This window comes from Myxocyprinus asiaticus, chromosome 2, assembly GCF_019703515.2.
Source record: "Myxocyprinus asiaticus isolate MX2 ecotype Aquarium Trade chromosome 2, UBuf_Myxa_2, whole genome shotgun sequence".
NCBI lineage: Eukaryota > Metazoa > Chordata > Actinopteri > Cypriniformes > Catostomidae > Myxocyprinus > Myxocyprinus asiaticus.
In genome coordinates, this window is record NC_059345.1 from 4,971,192 (window position 1) to 4,992,634 (window position 21,443).

Consider the following 21,443-nt stretch of genomic DNA (forward strand, 5'->3'; position numbering starts at 1 on the left):
ATGATGTCATCATGTGCTCTTTTAACTCATGGTCATGGCTAGGGGCAATTTTAAGATTTCAATCTTGAAAAAAAAAAAGCTAACATTTTAAAACTAAAATTCAAGTGTTTATGTAGGTTGACTGAAGACAATCTGCTATTGTGTTTTCTCTGTAGCATACAGATTCATGTCAATTAGGCTCTGCTTGTTTGGCATAATGTATTTGGCTGTTGTCCATGTTAGATCTCTTCTGTATATCATAACAGGGATAGGTCACCCAAAAAATGAAACTTTTCTCATCATTGATTCACCCTCATGCCATCTCAAACTTGTATGACATTCTTCTTTTTTTGTGTGGAACAGAAACGAATATTATTTGAAGAATGTACAAGGTGTTTTGGTCCATACAGTGTAAGTCAATGGGGTCCAAAACTTTCAAGCTTCAAAAAGGACATAAAGGCATCATAAAAGTAATTCATACAACTCGAGTTGTTCAATCCATGTCTTCTGAAATGGTACGATAACTTTTGGTAAAAAACAGATTAAAATGTACTGTAAGTCCTTGTTATGTTGGCTTGAAAAAGCCAACATACTTTTCTACACTTTAAGCTGTTTAGGGTTTTTCCAAAATCCCTAAACCAAGAACAACATTTCCAATTTCTCCTAAAGCTTTAAAGCTACATTCACCAAATTTGGCAGAGACATTCATACCAGTTCTGACTCGGGTTGCTATGACTTTTCTAACTGATCCGAATCCAAAAAATCCCATATACTTACATTGATGGAATGTTCAAACAGGCTAAAGAATGTTCTTGATTTCAAACTCCATCCATCTATCTGTCTGTCTGTCTGTCTGTCTGTTTATCTATCTGGGTTGGTCGGTTGATCTGCCTGTTGGCCAGTCCGTCAGTCTGCCTGTCTGTCTGTCTGTCTGTCAGACGTTCTTTCTGTCTGTCAGGCCTGTTAAACCTTCAAACGTCAAGCTTTTAAGCTCTAGGCTTTTTCAAACCAACATCAAAGATTATCTTGACAAACTTTACCCATCTAGTTCACTATAAATCTTGACTTAAAGTGTTTCTTCTAGTGATAAACCTTGCCTCAATCTCTGTAGTTAAACAAATAGCAAGAGCTAGAAAACATTGTAAACTTACACATCCACCTGAAAGTCAGTGCTTTGATGCCAGTTAAAGGAAAACTACATTAATTACATTCAGAATTGCAGTTCTCCCTGAACAGGGATGTAACTCTCCAGAGTGTTATCATAAGATGACTCCTGTATATAGAGAACTCCATCAGGGACAGTTCAAGCTCAGTCTGAGGCTGATGGTTGGGTGCCTGGCGTCTGTTGCAGCTCCCAGGAGGAATACAACTTTACTAACTCAAACAGGTTGCATCACATTTAGCATTGGGCATCAGGCAGAAGAGATGCTGTAAGACAAACTGACAAATTTCAGAGCCTATTTTTGTGTGAGCAAGTGCTGAGCAAAAGCAGTAATTGTATGGCTGCATCCCAATTCACATACCCGAGTGTGTACTTTGATTGTGATGTGAAAGTGCATACTTTTGGGTGTGCAGAAAGGCAGTAGTAGGACATACACATAAAAAAAAATGCATATTGATACACAGACCCCTTTTACATGTACTGTTTGCATTTACATGTGTTAGATATGTAGGTAAATTCATTATCTTAACATTTGCTGTTAGGTCCATACATTTTAAAACTGTTGTGTAGTGTTGGCCTCACATTCATTTCCATTTTTAAACAATTAAAATAGTAAAAACTGTCACAAACTCCTCTTCTGTAGCGCAAGAGGTTGTGGACAATATTAGCTGAAAAAGCATGTGATGTAAGGATGCATACTTTGAAAATCCAGTGGAAATAGTATGCCACCCTTGCACCTTTTATACAGGCTATATAAAGCAAAGCATTCTACCATACTACTCTTACTTTTGTTTTTTTTGCTCTATGTATATTGTGTGCAGTATATGAATTTTCTGTAACCATAGAACATACCAGAAGTAATATCAACAAAAATGTTAAACCTATTTAACCTTATTTTATTTTAGTACATTAAAATATTTATTTAAACTTTAAAAAATATTTAAAAAAAAACATTTATATAAAATAAAAATTAAATTATTATTAATATTTTTATTAATTTTTAATTTATTTTATAAAATTTAATAATTCTGTATATTGTATTTTATCTTATTTTATATTTTTATTAAATTTTATTTTTAAGACATTTTTACAAAATGTATTTAAAAAATGATAACTGGACAGCACTTGCTTTAATCCATCTGCTCAGCTCAGTAAAGGTGCTTTGCAGCTCTTTTCTCATCATCCTGCAGTTAGTGAAGGCTTTGAGTATCTGCAATCTTTCTGCTGAGGTCTGAATGCTGCACTGCAGCTCTGTGCAGCCTGCAAAGCTTTTTTATTTGCTGCTTCTGACAAATTTAACTTTAGACCAACCTGGTCTGGACTCAGTGAGGCTTAAAAGAGCCTTGTGCATATAAAGGCTTTTTGAGACTTTTTATATGACGTGTCTTGGTAATGTGGACCGAACAGAATTCTTCAAAATCGACCTCTAAAATCAAACATGATTAATTTTTATTGAGTGAATGTTATTTTAAGTTCACAACTATATATTAGGCTACATATGTAGATGTGATTACTGGTGGACAATTTCTGTACATTATTACAGTAATTTGAGCCCATCCTGAATTTGAATCAAGTCACATGCCAAGATGTTCACCTGTGCTAATGATTTCATTTTTCTGTTTTTTTCTAGTCGGACAGCAACACCAGTTTTCTTCGAGCAGCAAGAGCAGGAAATATCGACAAGGTGCTGGAGTATCTGAAGGGGGGAGTCGACATCGGTACTTGCAACCAGGTAAGTCTCTCTTTCATCGACACATTAAAAACACTATTTAAAATGCTTGCATTGAACAGGGTCCCTATTGGGATTTCTATCGTAAGTTAGAACCAATCCTAAAGGATTTGATCCTACTGGGATCAAATAAAGGCCACGTCCACACTTATATGTTTTTGGTTGAAAATGCATTGATTTTGTAATGTTTAAACCTTTTATCCACAGTGGAATACCATTTTCCCTCACCAAAAATTGAGACTTTCTAAAACGCTCTTGAGTACAGCACACTTGGAAAACAATGACATTAGGAAACTGAAAATGAAGTGTATTGACCGAAAAGGTATTGTGTGGTTATGGCCGGAGAATCCGACGTCCCAGGTTTGTTAGAATATAAAAAAGATCCTGTTGGATTAACTGAAGCTCCTAGGAGATTTTTATATTTCTTTAATTGCTATTGGATATTGTGTAATCTTTATCAGGACCACAGCGTGTATTGCTTTAGAATTATGTCCTGCTACTGGACATAGTGGCACCACCAAGTTGAATTGAAAAAATAATTAATGTTTTCCAACAGGTTTCCTGAACACCCCCACTTTCCATTGTTCCGCCAAACAGAAAGTGTCACTGCATATTCACTCCACTGGTTAAGCCAGTTTTGGATCCCAAAAGGATACCATTAAAGGTATCCTAAAGGTATTAAAAGGTACAATAGTTCACCCAAAAATGAAAATTCTCTCATTTACTCACCCTCATGCCATCCCAGATGTGTATTACTTTCTTTTTTCTGCTCACCCAAAACCAATTGTGTCGCTTCTTAAGACATGAATTTAACCACAGGAGTTGTATGGATTACTTTTATGCTGCTTTTATGTGCTTTTTGAAGCTTCAAAGTTTTGGTCACCATTTACTTGCATTGTATGGACCTACAGAGCTGAGATTTTCTTCTATAAAATCTTCATTTGTGTTGTGCTGAAGAGACAAAGTCACACATCTAGGATGGCATGAGTGTGAGTAAATGAGAGAATTTTCATTTTTGGGTGAACTGTACCTTTAAGGATCCATTAGGAATGCAGTGGACTGATTATATAATTATTCTGAATTGTTATACACAAGGTGAATTGCACAAATGTCTCAGATATGCCTGATATGAACTTTGAAATGAACAAATGCAGAGGTGACACTTCAGTTTTACCCATTGTGAATAAATGTTTTGGCCAGTCTAAGTGGATCCTGTTCAAATTGACTCATAGTGCTCAAAGGACTGGTGTAGAATCTACTACACATCAGTTCATGCCAGTTAGTCTGAAGTGGCATTTGTGAACTACCGAGCCAAATAGTAGTGAGATGGCTAAAGCTAAAACGATTGACTTCAACTTCTGGCACTGTAATTTACAGAGTTCATGTTACATGTTGGCCTGCAGATATGATTTGTGTTACTTGTGTACTAACCCTTTAGTATAGTGGCCACGTAACAGACTTTCCAGTCACAACTTGTTCAGTGACTACTTGTGATTAACTATACAGTCCATTCAGAAAGTATTCAAACCCCTTCATTTTTTTCACATTTTGTTATGATGCAACAAGCTTTGCACACCTGGATTTGGGGATTTTCTGCCATTCTTCTCTGCAGATCCTCTCAATCTCTGTCAGGTTGGATGGGACCGTCGGTGGACAGCCATTTTCAGGTCTTTCCAGAGATGTTCAATTGGGTTGAAGTCTGGGCTCTGGCTGGGCCACTCAAAGACATTCACAGAGTTGTCCCTAAGCCACTCTTGCATTGTCATGGCTGTGTGCTTAGGGTCATTGTCCTGTTGGAAAGTGCACTTCTGCCCAGTCTGAGGTCCTGAGCGCTCTGGACCAGGTTTTCATTAAGGATATCTTTGTATTTTGCTGCGTTCAGCTTTCCTTCAACCTTGACCAGTCCCCCAGTCCCTGCCGCTGAAAAACACCCCCACAGCATGATACTACCACCACCATGCTTCACCGTTGGGAATGTATTACGCAGGTGATGAGCAGTGCCTGGTTTCCTACAGACATGATGCTTGGATTTGAGGCCAAACAGTTCAATCTTCGTTTCATCAGACCAGAGAATCTTGTTTCTCACAGTCTGAGAGTCCTTTAGGTGCTTTTTTATGTGTCTTGCACTGAGGAGAGGCTTCCATCTGGCCACTCTGACATAAAGCCCAGATCGGTGGAGTGTTGCAGTGATGGTTGTCCTTCTGCAAGTTTCTCCCATCTCCATACATGATCTTTGGAGCTCAACCAGAGTGACCATCGGGTTCTTGGTCACCTCTCTACTGGCCAGTTGTTCCAAACTTCTTCCTTTTATGAATTATGGAGGCCATTGTGCTCTTGGGAACCTTCAATGCTGCTGAAATGTTTCTGTAGCCTTCCCCAGATCTGTGCCTCGACACAACCCTGTCTCTGAGCTCTGCAGGCAGTTCCTTTGACCTCATGGCTTGGTTTTTGCTCTGATATGCATTTTCAGCTGTGAGACCTTATATACACAGGTGTGTCCCTTTCCAAATCATGTCCAGTCAATTGAATTTGCCACAGGTGGACTCCAATCAAAGCGTAGAAACATCTCAAAGATGATCCAGAGAAACGGGATGCACCTGAGCTAAATTTAAGACTAAAGAGTCTGAATACTTATGTCAATGTGATAGTTCAGTTTTTTCTTTTTAATAAATTTGCAAAGTTGCAAAGTGTCATTATGGGGTATGGAGTGTAGATTGATGTGGAAAAATAAACAATTTAAAGCATTTTAGCATAAGGTTGCAACAACAATATGTGAATAAAATGAAGTGGTCTGAATACTTTCTTAATGCACTGCATTACAAGAAGTATTTACTGTTCTTTATAGAGCGCTGACAAATCAATATTACTTTCAGAAAATATTTCAGAGGTGTGTATTACTTCCTTTTTTCTGCTGAAGATTTTTAGAAGAATTTTTCAGCTCTGCAGGTCCATACAATTCAAGTGAATGGTGGGCAGAACTTTGAAGGTCCAAAAAGCACATAAAGGAATCATAAAAGTAATTGATACGGGAGTATTGAGGATGAGTAAATTATGAGAAAATTTTCATTTTTGGGTGAACTATTCCTTTAAGGCCACGTCTGCACTAATACGTTTTAGTTTGAAAATGCGTTAATTTCGCTTGGTTTATGGCTTTCATCCACACAAGAATGGCACTGAAAATGGAGACCTTTGAAAATGTCGCTTTCAATAACACTCTCCATGAATGCACACTTTGGAAATCATTGCTGTTATGAAACTGACAACAAACATGGATTAGTGTGGACGTGGCATGAGTTCAGAACCTCGGGTTTCAGTTTCCTAACATCATCATTTTCCAAAGAATGCGGTTATGGAGTGCATTTTCGAAAATCTCTGTTTTCGGTGGAGGAAAATGCAGTTCTTGTGTGGATGAGCTGTGTAAACATAGCTAAATGTATGCATTTTCTTGCAAAAGCATATTAGTGTGGACATGGCCTTAGGAGGCAGCTGCCTATGAAGCTCACTTAAGTAGGTTTTGAAACAGAGCGAGTATTTTTGTTGACTACTAATCTCTGCTAATTTATCTTTGTCACATTTGCGATTTTATCTCCCATGATACCATGCTTTGCCAGATAAAATTTTGACACTGTTTTATACCTGATTTTCTGGTGCTTCCTCATGCCTCCAGAGAGATTGCTGCTATTTTTGGAGCTCCATAAAGGTCGCCAGCCTCATGCAAAACATGTTAGCATGTTTTTAGCTCTGCTATGGCAACAGCGTGTGCCTAGTGCTGTAAACAAGAGACATATGGTCCTTTCTGTCTGACTTATCAAATGTCCCTTGACTCTATGCTACTGGCTAGTGTGTTATTACTTAAAGTCAGCACAGTCCGTGTGGGTGTTGGAAAGGGTTTCATAACTTATGACGTGTTTATAATGTGTGTCTGGGATTATTAGTACATTTTGATGGAACTGTATTTCGAGTATTGTGACTTTTGGTTTATGTCTCTTTGCTTTTAATTTCATCTGCATGCTTGTGCACTCCAAACAGTTAACAACATGAACTTTTTGTCTGTCTGTATGTATGTATATATATATATGCATTAAAAATGGACAGTTGTTCTCTACTGGAAAACTGTCCAAAATATTAATGACTCGCTCATTGGAGTGTCCACATTGTTGTCCAATAGAATGATCTTCAGTATGAGAATGCCACTACCCCTATTTTTCCAGGATGTGTTCCTGGATCAATATCCTTGTTGGTCCTGGAAAGCATTGCCTTCCACCAATCAGATTTTAGGTTTAGGAGAATAAGGGGTTAGGGGCTTAAACAACATTCATATGTTCTAGTTTCTCTCAAATTTTAGGTGTAGTTATTGGGTTTGTAGATCAGTTGAACAAGCAAGAAACCATGAAAGGAGTTTGAAAGCTTGATTGCATCTGCCAAACCTTCACATAAGAACCGCCCATGCTCTAGATGCAATAGTTAGTAGACGTGCATGTAAAAAAAAAATACTCTATGCATGAACTGAACTTTTTGTATTTATTTTTTATCCCCTTTTCTCCCCAATTATGGAATGCCCAATTCCCTCTACTTACTATGTCCTTGTGGTGGCACGGTTACTCACCTCAATTCAGGTGGCGGAGGACAAGTCTCAGTTGCCTCCACATCTGATACATCAATCCGCACATCTTATCACGTGGCTCGTTGTGCACGACACCGCGGAGACTCCCAGCATGTGGAGGCTCATGCTACTCTCCACGATACACGCACAACTTACCACGTGCCCCATTGAGAGTGAGAACCACTTAATCGTGACCACGAGGAGGTTACCCCATGTGACTCTACCCTCCCTAGCAACCGGGCCAATTTGGTTGCTTAGGAGACCTGTCTGGAGTCACCTAGCACACCCTGGATTCGAACTCGCGACTCCAGGGGTGACAGTCAGTGTCAATACTCGCTCAGCTACCCAGGCCCCCCATGAACTGAACTTTTAACATATAAATTGTTGTAGCATGTAAGTATATTCAGGATTTACCCCTTGAATTTAATGGGTGGATGGCAACTACAGCCAGCAACTAATATCTCACTGAAAGTTTTGTTATTGAGTCTGTACTGCCAAAGTCACATTGATCTTTTATTGATTATCCATCTGATATGTGTTATAAAAAGGTCTCATTCATATGTTTTTGCAACCCGTAAACTCCTTGGCCTTCAACCAAAAGCCTGAGAATCAATCACTTATCTTGATGTTCCATACTCTGTGCTTACATGTGGACATTGATGCTTGGAAATTAAACTGGTTCAAAACATATAAGGTGTAATCTAAGTGACAACTGTGCATTTTACCGCATTACTGTAAGTAAAATAAATACTTTACCCTTTAACCCCATAAAATTCCCTTTGAAAATGATAATATACGTCAAGATCCCCTAAATATACAGTGAGCCCAGAAAGGTGTTTGGACACTTACGTATGCAACACTTAAAATATTGAAAGCATCATCGTCTTAAGCAAAAAGGTCTAGAATCATTAGGTTGGATAATTTGTTATTTAATGCAATTACATTTTTAAGTGTCCAAGCAGTTTTTGGAGCCACTTTACTTGATCTTTTGACAGGCAACAACAAAAAAAAAAAAAAAAAAAATGGTACAATAATTATTTCAAGCATTATTTTGTGAAGAATGACTTGATATATGTGCAGATTTGATTTGAGTATGCATGTCCATACTGGTTACTTACATACTGTATTTACAAGAAAATTGCTATATGGATTCACATTATGAGCCCTATTTGAAGAGCACTAGTGCTAAGTGCAGCGCTATGCTTTAAGTCAGAAGTGCAAAGTCAATGGGCATGGCCACGAAGTTTTGGTATTTTCGTGCAAGCATGTGCTAAGTCTAGGCACTTACTTAGGAGTTGGGTCAAGTGCAATTTAATTCTGAGGTTCTTCTCCGGTAATTGCAGCATCTGCATCCTATTATATAATCAATTCACTCAAGCACCAGCAATATAAACAAAAACAGCACATTCATAAGAAGTTGGTAGTGTAAATATTTACTGTATGCAATAAATTAGAAGAACAGAAATATGGACTTACCTCTTTTGTGCATTATCAAAAGAATGTCAGGCATATTTCATATTTCATCTACTGACACTCAAATCATGGCTAGGATTAACAGTAGTTGTATCGGAATGCACTTCAGTTCTACCAGTTGATTTTTATTTTGAAAAATGTAGTTAATTTATTGGAACACGAAAAAATTAAAACAATTTTTTTTCTAAATTCTAATTACACTTAAAGGAGCAATGTGTAACATTGACATCAAGCGTTTAAAATGGGTACTGCAGTCCAAATTCAAAATACTGGAGAGAGTTGTCTCCCCCGCCCCCTCCTACCCAGACTCGAAGCTCACGCGGTTTGCCAGGTTGAGGACACGCAACAGGAACGAGCAAACTGACAATGGCAAGCGACGAGCCTTACACTGTAAGCTGTCAGTTAATGTATACGTTTGCAATGTTTTATTGTTTGCAAATGATAAACCAGCTCATGTGGATCTTTTATAACTCTGTCAATGTTAGCTACAGTAGATATATTACTGGCTTCCAAGGCTGTAGCGTGCTGTGTTTGCCCGCTAACTTGTTTCAAATCTGGCAACCCGGGTTGTTGAAATACTATTGGGATCACACAGGCCAAAACATAAACAGAAATTCCGGCCCGAAATGGACATTTCAAAGTAGAATAGTTTTCGGAGAAGCCAGTATTTCAATTTAGCATGTTTCCTAAATCTCTGATAACATTATGATAATTTTATGTTTTAGTACAGTAAATATATTACATATTGCACCTTTAAAATGAAACAAAATATAATCAAAATAACGAAGAGGTCAAAAAACTAATACCAATTCCAAACCTTTTACTCTCTCAAACTTCTTCCACCAGACCCTTTTGCAGTGACTTAAAAATGGTGGCAACAGGTGGAAAAATACCAATTCAAATTAGACCATAAATGCAATTGTAAATATCAGAATCAGAATCAGAATCAGCTTTATTGCCAAGTATGCTAACAGCACGACATAGATAATAATACAAAATAAAAAATAATTATACACATACGTACATACACACACAGACACACACATACATACATACACACATACACATACGTAGTGCAAATCTAATACAAATCTGTTATCTGTTATCTAAATATAAACATAATAATAATGGGCCTAGTAATAACAATAATAAACCTTGACATATAGATAGTTGAACACAAGTCTCATACATTTTTGTTTCATTAAAATGGCTACAACAGTGATTTTCAGGGGCATAATTTGATGTTCCACTATATTTTCAGAGTTTGGACATGAACTTTACCGCCTGATGGTGGAATCTCCAAATTGCAAATGTAGGAACAAAACTAAGAAAATTGGGCTGAAAACAGAGGTTGTTTTGAAACATAGTGCAACAACCTATTTCTCAGGAAAATAGCAAATTGCGCTTTGCACCACTTCATTAACATGCAATACACCCACAGTTTGCGTACATACACCCATAGCACAAACACTCCCACCCACGCCCACTTGCGCTTTGCGCTGCCACGAAAATTGTGCTTAGAATTACTGCTCTCATGAAAATTGGATAAGACATAGTGCACGGTCTTTGCGTGTAGCACTGCGCTTTGCACACTCATGAAAATTGAGCCCTTCATATCTGAAAATGCTAACTTGATCTTAACATGCTGTGCTTTGTAAATTAGGTAGTGGAAAGCAAGGTGGAGAAAGTAAGATTTCTTTGGACATTAAGGGATTATAAATGAAGCATCAGCAATTAGCTCTATGACTTTAAGAGTGAACTCGCATGACAGTTTGATCTTAAGGTTGTGCTGTCCTGTACGACTTGTGATACTATTTTATTAACACTCCTCTAAAAAACGCTCCTTAGAGCTTACTGATTGATCTGGTGGAGTCGATCAGAATAAATCTGACATTTAACGACTGCTTTGATATTTAACTCGTGTTACACTGAACGTGTGTATTTTCAGTTGCGCAGTCTACCTCGGTAATGGATGAGGAGGTATACTAGAGTTCTCCTCTCTCCTGAACATCTCTTTCTCAGTGTTTTGTGTCCTCAATAAGCTTTTAACACCTGTCTCTGATTTCTGCAGAATGGCCTCAATGCTCTGCACCTGGCAGCAAAGGAGGGACATATTGAGCTGGTCCAGGAGCTGCTGGAGAGAGGATCTTCTGTTGATTCTGCTACCAAGGTAGAGTTCCTCGAGAAAAAACAGGAATGGTGGAGGTGTGAATGGTTACTAAGGTCTTAAAGGGATAGTTCAGCCAAAAATAAAATATTCTGTTATCATTTACTCACCCTCATGTTGTTCCAAACCCATATGACATATACATTGGTCAAAATCATATTCTCAGTTTTGGAAGCATTTACCTTTGAATCCAAAATGTGGATGGGTAGTTAAGGTCAATATTCCAGATGAAGTTGTAAGAAAATGTGTGAACAGAAATGCATTTACAACAGAAGTCTATGGGGCAAACGTACAACGGTTACCCCATAGACTTCCATTGTAAATGCATTTCCATTGCAACTATCATAACGGTATCTGCATTTTTGTTTGTTTTTACAGACTGTAGTAGTCGCAATTATTGTCTTTTGTAAATGTCAGCATACCACAAATGCTGCCCATAGAGCTTAACTTGTATTTAATATGGAGTATTCCTTTAACAGAAGATATCTCATGCTTAATAACATCCTGTATCGAGGAGGAATGCATCTATTTTATCCTCTGTTTAAATATCAGGGTTATACTAATGTAACCTTCACTGTGTGCTGGATATAGGAACTTGATCCCCATGTCACATGATTGCTTTTCACTCTTCTGTAGTATGTAGAGACACTGGACGGTCAACAGAGACCAGTGAGAAATAGCATTGACCTTTACAAACAGGTTCTGGGTGCTTTAAAATCATGCCAGTCATAACATACATATTAAGCAGATCTAAAGTGCTTATTTACAACTTTAGTATGTATATATATATATATATATATATATATATATATAATATGTATATATATATATATATATACATATATATATATATATATATATATCACAGTACTGACGTGCACGCAGTCAGATGAAGAATACATCTGAGTTAGTCACAGGCGATCCACTCCAATCCAGAAGGGCGCATGTGGTAATGCAACACTGTTTGCTAACCGCCACAACAAGAATAAGAGCGGAAGAAGAAGAGACCATCTATGCACCAACCCAAAACAAGAATGGCTTCTCCTAATGCACAAGTTTCATTTTTCATTATTCGATTTATTTTGTACGGAAGCCCTGAACCGCAAGGTTAAAAAAAAAAAATAACGGTGAAAAAAAATAAAAAACTATTTTTCACTTCAAAAAAAAAAAATTTCTCTCTTCCAAATTTTTTTTTTTCTCTCTTCAAAATTTTTTTTTCTCTCTTCAAAAAAATGCATGCGGTACCAACCTTGGCCACCAGGTGCCACTATCACTAAACATGTAATCTTAACGCTTTTAATGCTTTCTCTGTTGCGATATAGCTGAATAATACATTTATTATTTATTTAAGGGTTTGCAAACCTTAATCAAAACAAAATCAGGTTGCATATGTTTGATATGGCATTTGTTGTCGTGTAACAACTGGAGTTATTTTTTTGTTTGAAATTGTTGGTCTTTCTAAACCATCTATGCCGTTTGCTCAGTGTTACATGGCGGAAGCGAACATTTTTTCCACCTTGTGGTTCAGGGCTTCCGTAATTTTGTACTTTTATAACACAAGAGATGCTTTTCAGTTTTGTAGCTGATTGTGACCAAATACCAAGTATGGCCTATGCAAGAGTGCATTTTATTTACTGCTTAGTACACTAAAGGAGGCTGTCATTTTATATCTTGGCACTGCGTTTGGACATTACCATATAAATATGTTATTTCTAATAAAGTAAAAGAAATAATTTACAAAATTATTCATAGATGTTATCCTGTAAATGCAGCCATTAGTAGATATATTCATACTGTTCGTGATAAATGTACTTTTTGAAACACATCATTTGAAGATATTGAACATTCATTTTTTTTATTGCCCTTTTTCTATTTCTTTTTGGACTGACTTTAAAATAGATATGACAAAAAAAATTAAGCAAAACTCTAGAACCTTATTTTACTTTGTTTTCAAAACCCATATTTTTCTGAAAAACAAAATTACATTATTAATTTTTTAATTATTTTGGCAAATTTTTATATTCATAAGACAAATATAAGTCAATAGAAACCCTCATATATTAGCTTTTGTAATACTGATCTCACAATATACTTTGAAACCCTTTCAAACATACAGTGGTGTGAAAAGTGTTTGCCCCCTTCCTGATTTCTTATTTTTTTGCATGTTTGTCACACTTAAATGTTTCAGATCATCAAACAAGTTTAAATATTAGTCAAAGATAACACAAGTAAACACAAAATGCAGTTTTTAAATGAAGGTTGTTATTATTAAGAGAAAACAAAATCCAAACCTACATGGCCCTGTGTGAAAAAGTGTTTGCCCCACCTGTTAAAACATAACTTAACTGTGGTTTATCACACCTGAGTTCAATTTCTCTAGCCACACCCAGGCCTGATTACTGCAACACCTGTTCTCAATCAAGAAATCACTTAAATAGGACCTGCCTGACAAAGTGAAGTAGACCAAAAGATCTTCAAAAGCTAGACATCATGCCGAGATCCAAAGAAATTCAGGAACAAATGAGAAAGAAAGTAATTGAGATCTATCAGTCTGGAAAAGGTTATAAAGCCATTTCTAAAGCTTTGGGACTCCAGAGAACCACAGTGAGAGCCATTATCCACAAATGGCGAAAACATGGAACAGTGGGGAACCTTCCCAGGAGTGGCCGGCCGACCAAAATTACCCCAAGAGCGCAGCGACGACTCATCCAAGAGGTCAAAAAAGACCCCACAACAACATCCAAAGAACTGCAGACCTCACTTGCCTCAGTTAAGGTCAGTGTTCATGACTCCACCATAAGAAAGAGACTGGACAAAAATGTCCTGCATGGCAGAGTTCCAAGACGAAAACCACTGTTGAGCAAAAAGAACATTAAGACTCGTCTCATTTTTGCCAGAAAACATCTTGATGATCCCCAAGACTTTTGGGAAAATACTCTGTGGACTGACGAGACAAAAGTTGAACTTTTTGGAAGGTGTGTGTCCCATTACATCTGGCGTAAAAGTAACACCGCATTTCAGAAAAAGAACATCATACCAACAGTAAAATATGGTGGTGGTAGTGTGATGGTCTGGGGCTGTTTTGCTGCTTCAGGACCTGGAAGACTTGCTGTGATAAATGGAACCATGAATTCTGCTGTCTACCAAAAAATCCTGAAGGAGAATGTCCGGCCATCTGTTCGTGACCTCAAGCTGAAGCGAACTTGGGTTCTGCAGCAGGACAATGATCCAAAACACACCAGCAAGTCCACCTCTGAATGGCTGAAGAAAAACAAAATGAAGACTTTGGAGTGGCCTAGTCAAAGTCCTGACCTGAATCCTATTGAGATGCTGTGGCATGACCTTAAAAAGGCAGTTCATGCTCGAAAACCCTCCAATGTGGCTGAATTGCAACAATTCTGCAAAGATGAGTGGGCCAAAATTCCTCCACAGCGCTGTAAAAGACTCATTGCAAGTTATCGCAAACGCTTGATTGCAGTTGTTGCTGCTAAGGGTGGCCCAACCAGTTATTAGGTTTAGGGGGCAATCATTTTTTCACACCACTGTAAGATCACAAAACAAAAAGCTTATAAAAACAATAAAAAATATTAAAGCATTTCAAATTCATGTAACTATCCCAGTATTTTTTTAATTGTTTTTACATATATGTTCATTTTATGTTTTAGTTGTTGTTGTTATTCTCTGTTATTCTCTGTTACTTGTCTGTAATTGAACTAAATAAAAAAAAAACTAAAAAAAAAAAACTAAAGGAGGCTGTACTGTACCAACTACCTCAGGGGGGACTAAATGCCGCTAGGTGGAACAAACTGTAATTTGCACTACTGTCTGTTCAAAATAAATGAAAAGAACCTAGCATTTGCGATTTGTTGCTTTTTCCTGTTATACCGAACTCGTAACAAAACGTGACCCCAAAACCGAGGTATGTACCAAACCGTGACTTCTGTGTACTGTTACACCCCTTATATATATATATAAAACAAATACATTAATAATAATAATAATAATAAAAGCTCATTGAACTTAAGATATACCTTGTAAAATAAGTAAACAATTTTTTAATGTGTATGGCAAAATAAATGAAAATGCATATTATATAAATACACAGTAAATGCACACTTATATAGGTGGTACTAAAAAGGTAACAAAGCTCATCTCAGTCCCAATGTGAAGCAGATAAATACATTACAGATAAATGGAAAAAAATACCATGAATGATGTTTGCTGTTAGCTTTTAATATTCTCGGGTGCAAACCAACACTTCAGTGTTAGAAACTGGACACCATTGGTGCTTTAATTAGTCAAGTGAGAAGAACTGTTAATGAAACTGTGAACAAGAGTTCAACTGCAAACATCGAACAACCACATGTTAGCTGCTAAAAACCTGAAATCTACCAAAATACATTTTATTTTTAGTGAAACAATAGCCTCCATTTAAAATATAAGATAATGTGGCACAATATGTATTGTGAAAGTGTTATACAAATACATTAAGTTTGAAATGTAAATGTTCATTTAATCTGTGTTTGGTATGCTATTACAAAGTCATACATTTTTTTGAGCCCCTCTTTAACTTGCGGTGATATTTCGGTGTTCTGCTCCAATGATCATTGTGTTTTCATTGGCCTATAGAAAGGAAACACGGCTCTGCACATCGCTTCACTAGCAGGACAAGGAGATGTGGTGAAGATCCTGGTCAAGAGAGGAGCAGACATTAATTCACAGTCTCAGGTAGAAGTTATTCATTTACAGTATGCTTGCACAATGCCAGAACATAGAACAATTCCAAAATGATCAACAGCAAATAAAGTGAGTTGTTGATTTGTGTTCCTATAGAATGGATTCACTCCCCTGTACATGGCCTCTCAAGAAAACCATTTAGAAGTGGTGCGATATCTTCTGGAGAATGGTGGAAACCAAAGCACAGCTACAGAGGTAAATATATATATGTATATATATATACTTTTATAATAGACTTTGTCATACTACTAATTACTAACATGATAACCAACCTTTGAGTCAATAGAGCACAACAGTGCTTCGGAAAGTAAAAATCCCATTCATTTTTTCCATAGTCAGATCGATTTTTAACAATAACTTTAATGAGAGACATGAGCTCAGAGGTTTTTAATCGATTGAATAAGCTTCTGTCAAAGCCATCAGTCCACTTTGTTTCATCTTCAGTCAAAAAAAAAAAAAAAAAGATTTTAACCTCCTAAAACACAAGCAATATTGCTGTGTGCATTTTCCATTTCCATTTTTGATTTGTAACTAGTTGCCAGGGCCGTAGCAAGGAATTCTGGGCCCCCTGACTATATATTGCCCTGGACCCTTTTCCTCTTAAAATAATACAGTTTCAAATTTGTTGTGGGCCCCCTGGACCTTTGGGCCCATAGAATCGTTACCACCTTTCACCCCACTAGCTATGGCCATGCTAGTAGCACCTAATAAACAAGCAAAAATAATTTTTTTTTTTTGTCCACATATGTGGACAGCGGGACTAAGTTGTGAAATGTAAAAAAAATACCAAGCTATAGAAAGTCAGATTTTTTTCATCAAGTTTTTTATTATGTCTCCAGGAGTGTTGGTTTTTCATGTTTTTGAGACTTTACAGACATTACATCTGAAATTAGCATAAATAATTCTGATTCAAAGTAATGTCCAGCATCATCCAATCACTGCCAACCATGTTAAAATAAAATTTTACATGATAAATTCTGAATCTATGTACTGATTATCATTGTCTCAGGTCTGCCAAACATGTTGAGTGGTCCAAACATCATCTGCAGCCTGAAACTGAACTTTTGACCGGATTTTAAGAGTTAATGCACTTAGTTGCACAGAAAGCTATAGGATGCTCCCTATTTAGTGAATGACTTATCCTCCAGTGTGGTGTCTGCTTTCACTGGTCTCAGAACAGTTTGAAATGCACCTTAGTGGTAAAAGATGCTGGCTACCACCCCTGGAGTTCGCTAGTTCGCTAGTTTGATAGTTCGAATCCCAGGTCGTGCTGAGTGACTCCAGCCAGGTCTCCTAAGCAACCAAATTGGCCCGGTTGCTAGGGAGGGTAGAGTCACATGGGGTAACCTCCTTGTGGTCGCTATAATGTGGTACGTTCTCAGTGGGGCGCATGGTGAGTTGAGCGTGGATGCCGCGGTGGATGGCATGAAGCCTCCACTCGCGCTATGTCTCCATGGCAATGCGCTCAACAAGCTACGTGATAAGATGCGCGGGTTGGCAGTCTCAGACGCGGAGGAAGCTGGGATTCGTCCTCTGCCACCCGGATTGAGGCGAATCACTACGCGACCACAAGGACTTTAAAAGCGCATTGGGAATTGGGCATTCCAAATTGGGTGAAAAAGGGAAAAATCCCCCTAAAAAATTGGTTTCTTACCAGAGGCACTTTTGTTGGCTCTGCTCCCCTAGAAGTGCTTCACAGAAATCAACCCCATGTTATTGTGTCACTTGACTCCCTTAAGAAGTTTAACCCTTAAATGACTGTCTAGAGTCTTGTGAACAGTATTCAGTCAGTTTAAATTGCGTATAGCCAAGCTAAAATACAACATCCACGCATGTGGACTCGGGGGTCGCACAAGGATAATAGTGGAATTTCTGGTCATGAACTACACTACCCATTATTCGAAGAGAAACAACCCACCAATCAGAGTATTATGGCAAACAAAGTGCGCCAAACGAGCTCTGGAGCAACCACCCACTCCCATAACGCTCTGTGAATGATGCAATTGCGTCGGTCTTTATACACTTTCAAACTACTTACATATTTGTATATATCTGAATATTTTGAAATACAATTATATTATAATGTTTCAAATCTTATAATCAACAACTTTATATCAGTGGTTTCATATATATCCATTGTGTGTCATTTGATTACACATAGGATCGTGGTTTATTCCCTCATGAAAGAAGTACACTGGTACCTTTGTCTTTTTGTCTAATTTCCAAACACTTTTTTTTTTTTTTGCTTCAAATCAAAGTTTGCAAAGATGCATCATTTGACGTTTATTTCTCTGTTTTCAGGATGGCTTCACACCTCTAGCTATTGCCCTGCAACAAGGCCATAATCAAGTGGTGTCCATCCTTCTGGAGAACGACACAAAGGGCAAAGTCCGTCTGCCTGCCCTGCACATCGCTGCCCGCAAGGACGACACCAAATCTGCCGCCCTGCTGCTCCAAAACGACCACAATGCGGATGTTCAGTCTAAGGTAAATGTTGCAGGAGGGTACAGACAGTCATAACCAAGACTAAAGGTGTTCAAGGATGGTGAAAGTATACTGTATAACACCCAAAATATTTACAATGTGACTGTAAAAAAGATGATCCGGTTTTTATTGGTATGTGTTGGAGTAACGAAAATAACAAAATAAGTGTGGCGTCTGTACGATTACCAAGTTTCTGCATGTACTAACCGACCATTTCAAACTGAGCATCTTGCCGCATTGTTCTCTTAATGCAAATCTGTATTGTGACTTGTGGTTATGGTTATGGTTGGGAATCGAGAATTGGTTCTTATGGGTTCCATATTTTCAAAAATACTGGAATTGAAAATGTACATGACGTTCGAATCTGTTTACGGTTCTTGTAATCCGTTCTTCCAAATCATTATGACTTACTTTCTTACTTTTTGGAACACAAAAAGGTCATATTGGTTTGGAACAACATTATGCTGAGAAAATTAGACTGAATTTTCATTTTTGGGTGAACAAAGGGTGATTCCATAATGGAATCGTTAAATGTAGTCAGAATTGGAATCAGAACCAGAATTGTAAAATTCCTTTATGATTCCCAGCCCTACTTGTGGTTTCTGACCTGCTGTGGTTTCATGATGTTTTCAATGCGTGTCATATTGACTGTGTCAGATGAAATCTTTTGTCTGTGTTAGCTGTGTTGTCTCTCTGCATCTGTTTCTCTGTGTTTCTCTCTCCAGTCTAAGTGTGCCTGTGTCGTGTGTTTCCATCCCGACGCTATCCGGGTTTCACTCTTTTATCTACTTACCAATTCCTGCGTTGTGCTTTGTTAAAAAAAACTTCGAGTAAAGCCCGCTATACACTGTAGGATTTTTACAGTCCTTTAAGATTGTTACTTGTCAGACTGTATGATATGAACGCACTGAGATTGCCATGGCACACTGTGCGACATTATGTCAGACTGTGCGATACACATCAGTGGTCCCAATCATCCCGATCAGTGAACGTGATCGTTAATATAATGAATAGAAGCAAAACGGTGAGATTTGCGCGGAGGAGCATTTTTTTTTCTTTCTGAAAGTCAGGGCATCACCATTTCCGTTGCTCCAATACCACTCCATCACCTGCCAAATAGGCCTTTAATAAAGCATCCTGATCACAAATACGCAAAATTACATACAGTATGTTGAGAATGAACGCCAGTGGGGGAGGTACCCTATAGTAATAGTTAGCTACCACAAGCAAAGATTCATTATGGGAAAAAGAAGACTTGTGGCCTGAAAAATGACAAAGTTCTGCGTTCACATAGGGAATAAAAAAAAGGTGGGTTATAGTACGTCTTTCTCCTCTTTTAGATCAGTAACCTATAGAGGCCACGCAAAATTTGGAAAATTCATGTAGACTAATAATATATTGTGCTTGCAAATTCCCTATGGATAGTGCACAAACATGACATAGATTTCTCTAATTGTATCCAATTGGATCTTCTGATTTGGATTAAAACGTCCCATAAATACTTGCCAATATAAATTGTAATTTTTTTAATTTATTTTTTTATGAAAATGGAGTGGTGTGAATCTTAACTAGAAGTTTACACATGCTTAAAGTAAACTTATCAAAAGTAAAATAGTAATTAATATAAAGTTGTAAAGAAAATGCACGATTAATGTATAGAAAAAAACGTTTATTTATTTTCGTATTGTAAGCTCTGTATTTAATTCGGGGAATAATGCTTTCATATTGCTGAAGTGTTACACTTTTCTCCAAGTATTTCCTGCTTATTTATTCATAACTGGGCACAAATGTTGCTATGGTGCAGACGCAGAGCAGGTTTCTTTCCAAGGAGCATATCAGCGGTTTTCTCTGAAAACAGTGAATTGGGGAGCGAGAGAGGAGCGGACCATCTCATCTGGCCGTCATAATAGCAGTCACAATATACGGCTGCAATGCTAAATTTCTGACACTGCCAGAACTTCATCGGAGGCTAAAGATCATTGCAAAGGCTATTAATCGGCCGTCGGTGAGCATGTCACACTAAACATTGTAAGATTGCCGATTTTGCCCTACGACAACAGAAATCCTTTAGGATTCCCGAAAGTTGTCTCAGACGGCAGAATCATGGCCAAAATCGTACAGTGTGCACCGGGCTTAAAGTATAGCATATTTTTCTGTAAAGGGTACAATCATACAGCGATTGCATGCACTTGCAAAATGAATGTGCACCGATGCGTAGAATATATTTGCATGAAAATCTACCTGCATGTCTTCTGAGTGCAACGTGTATTTGTGTGAGTGACTGAATGACTGTCTATTAGGAAATGCTTGAAGAGGTAGTTATTTTTCTTAAAAAAGTGGCCAAATATTTGTAATAGAAGAGATACAGATTCAAAGAAAACCATGTGATGTTTAAAGCAGTTTTTAGACCTAGCATATGAAATAATGAGTTGAAATAGTTGAAATGTGCGTGTGTTATCTTTCTTTAAAATAACTACCACATCTTTTGATATTTTGTTATAATCAATGAAATCAGTACATTTAATGTGTTCCTTAAGTTTACAAATACTTTTTGGTGCGACTGTATCAGTGTGAACTATCATCAATGGTTATTGGCAAAGTATTAGGCCATCTGTAATAAGATCATTTATAGTATCTTACCTTAATAGTCCAATCGCAGGACTTCAGACTAACATTTGATAGCAGTGGCACCGGTGCCACCAAGTTTTGCATTGGTGAAATTTATTTTAGTAATTCATTTCTTTTTTTTAATTTAGGACAAAAAGCTAATAATTATAGTGATTATTATTATTGCATTGCACAAATAAGCAAACAGGAAATAATTATATTAAACCTGAATATATAATTGTAAATCCAAATATATAGTTACTGTATAAATCTGAATTTGTAATTAAAAATCTAAATATATAGTTGTAAACCTGAATATATAGTTATAAATCTGAATAAAATTGTCAATCTAAATATGTTAATAAATGTGAATATATAATTGTAAATCAGAATTTATAGTTATAAAGCTATAATTCTGAGTATATTGTTGTAAATCTGAATATAGTTGTATATAGAATATGATGTATATTGGGAAGCAAGTAGGGCCAAACAGGAAATAATT

At 37.2% G+C, this 21,443-nt stretch overlaps 1 protein-coding gene across 1 annotated transcript in view; it reads left to right on the forward strand.

Moving 5' to 3' along the window:
- Positions 1-21,443, forward strand: part of LOC127453993 (ankyrin-2-like) — a 120,785-nt gene that overhangs the window by 25,777 nt on the left and 73,565 nt on the right. Inside the window, exons 2-6 of the mRNA XM_051720880.1 lie at positions 2,772-2,873; positions 11,018-11,116; positions 15,743-15,841; positions 15,947-16,045; positions 18,152-18,337. Coding sequence (XP_051576840.1) covers positions 2,772-2,873; positions 11,018-11,116; positions 15,743-15,841; positions 15,947-16,045; positions 18,152-18,337 — 585 coding nt within the window. The remainder of the gene's footprint in view (positions 1-2,771; positions 2,874-11,017; positions 11,117-15,742; positions 15,842-15,946; positions 16,046-18,151; positions 18,338-21,443) is intronic.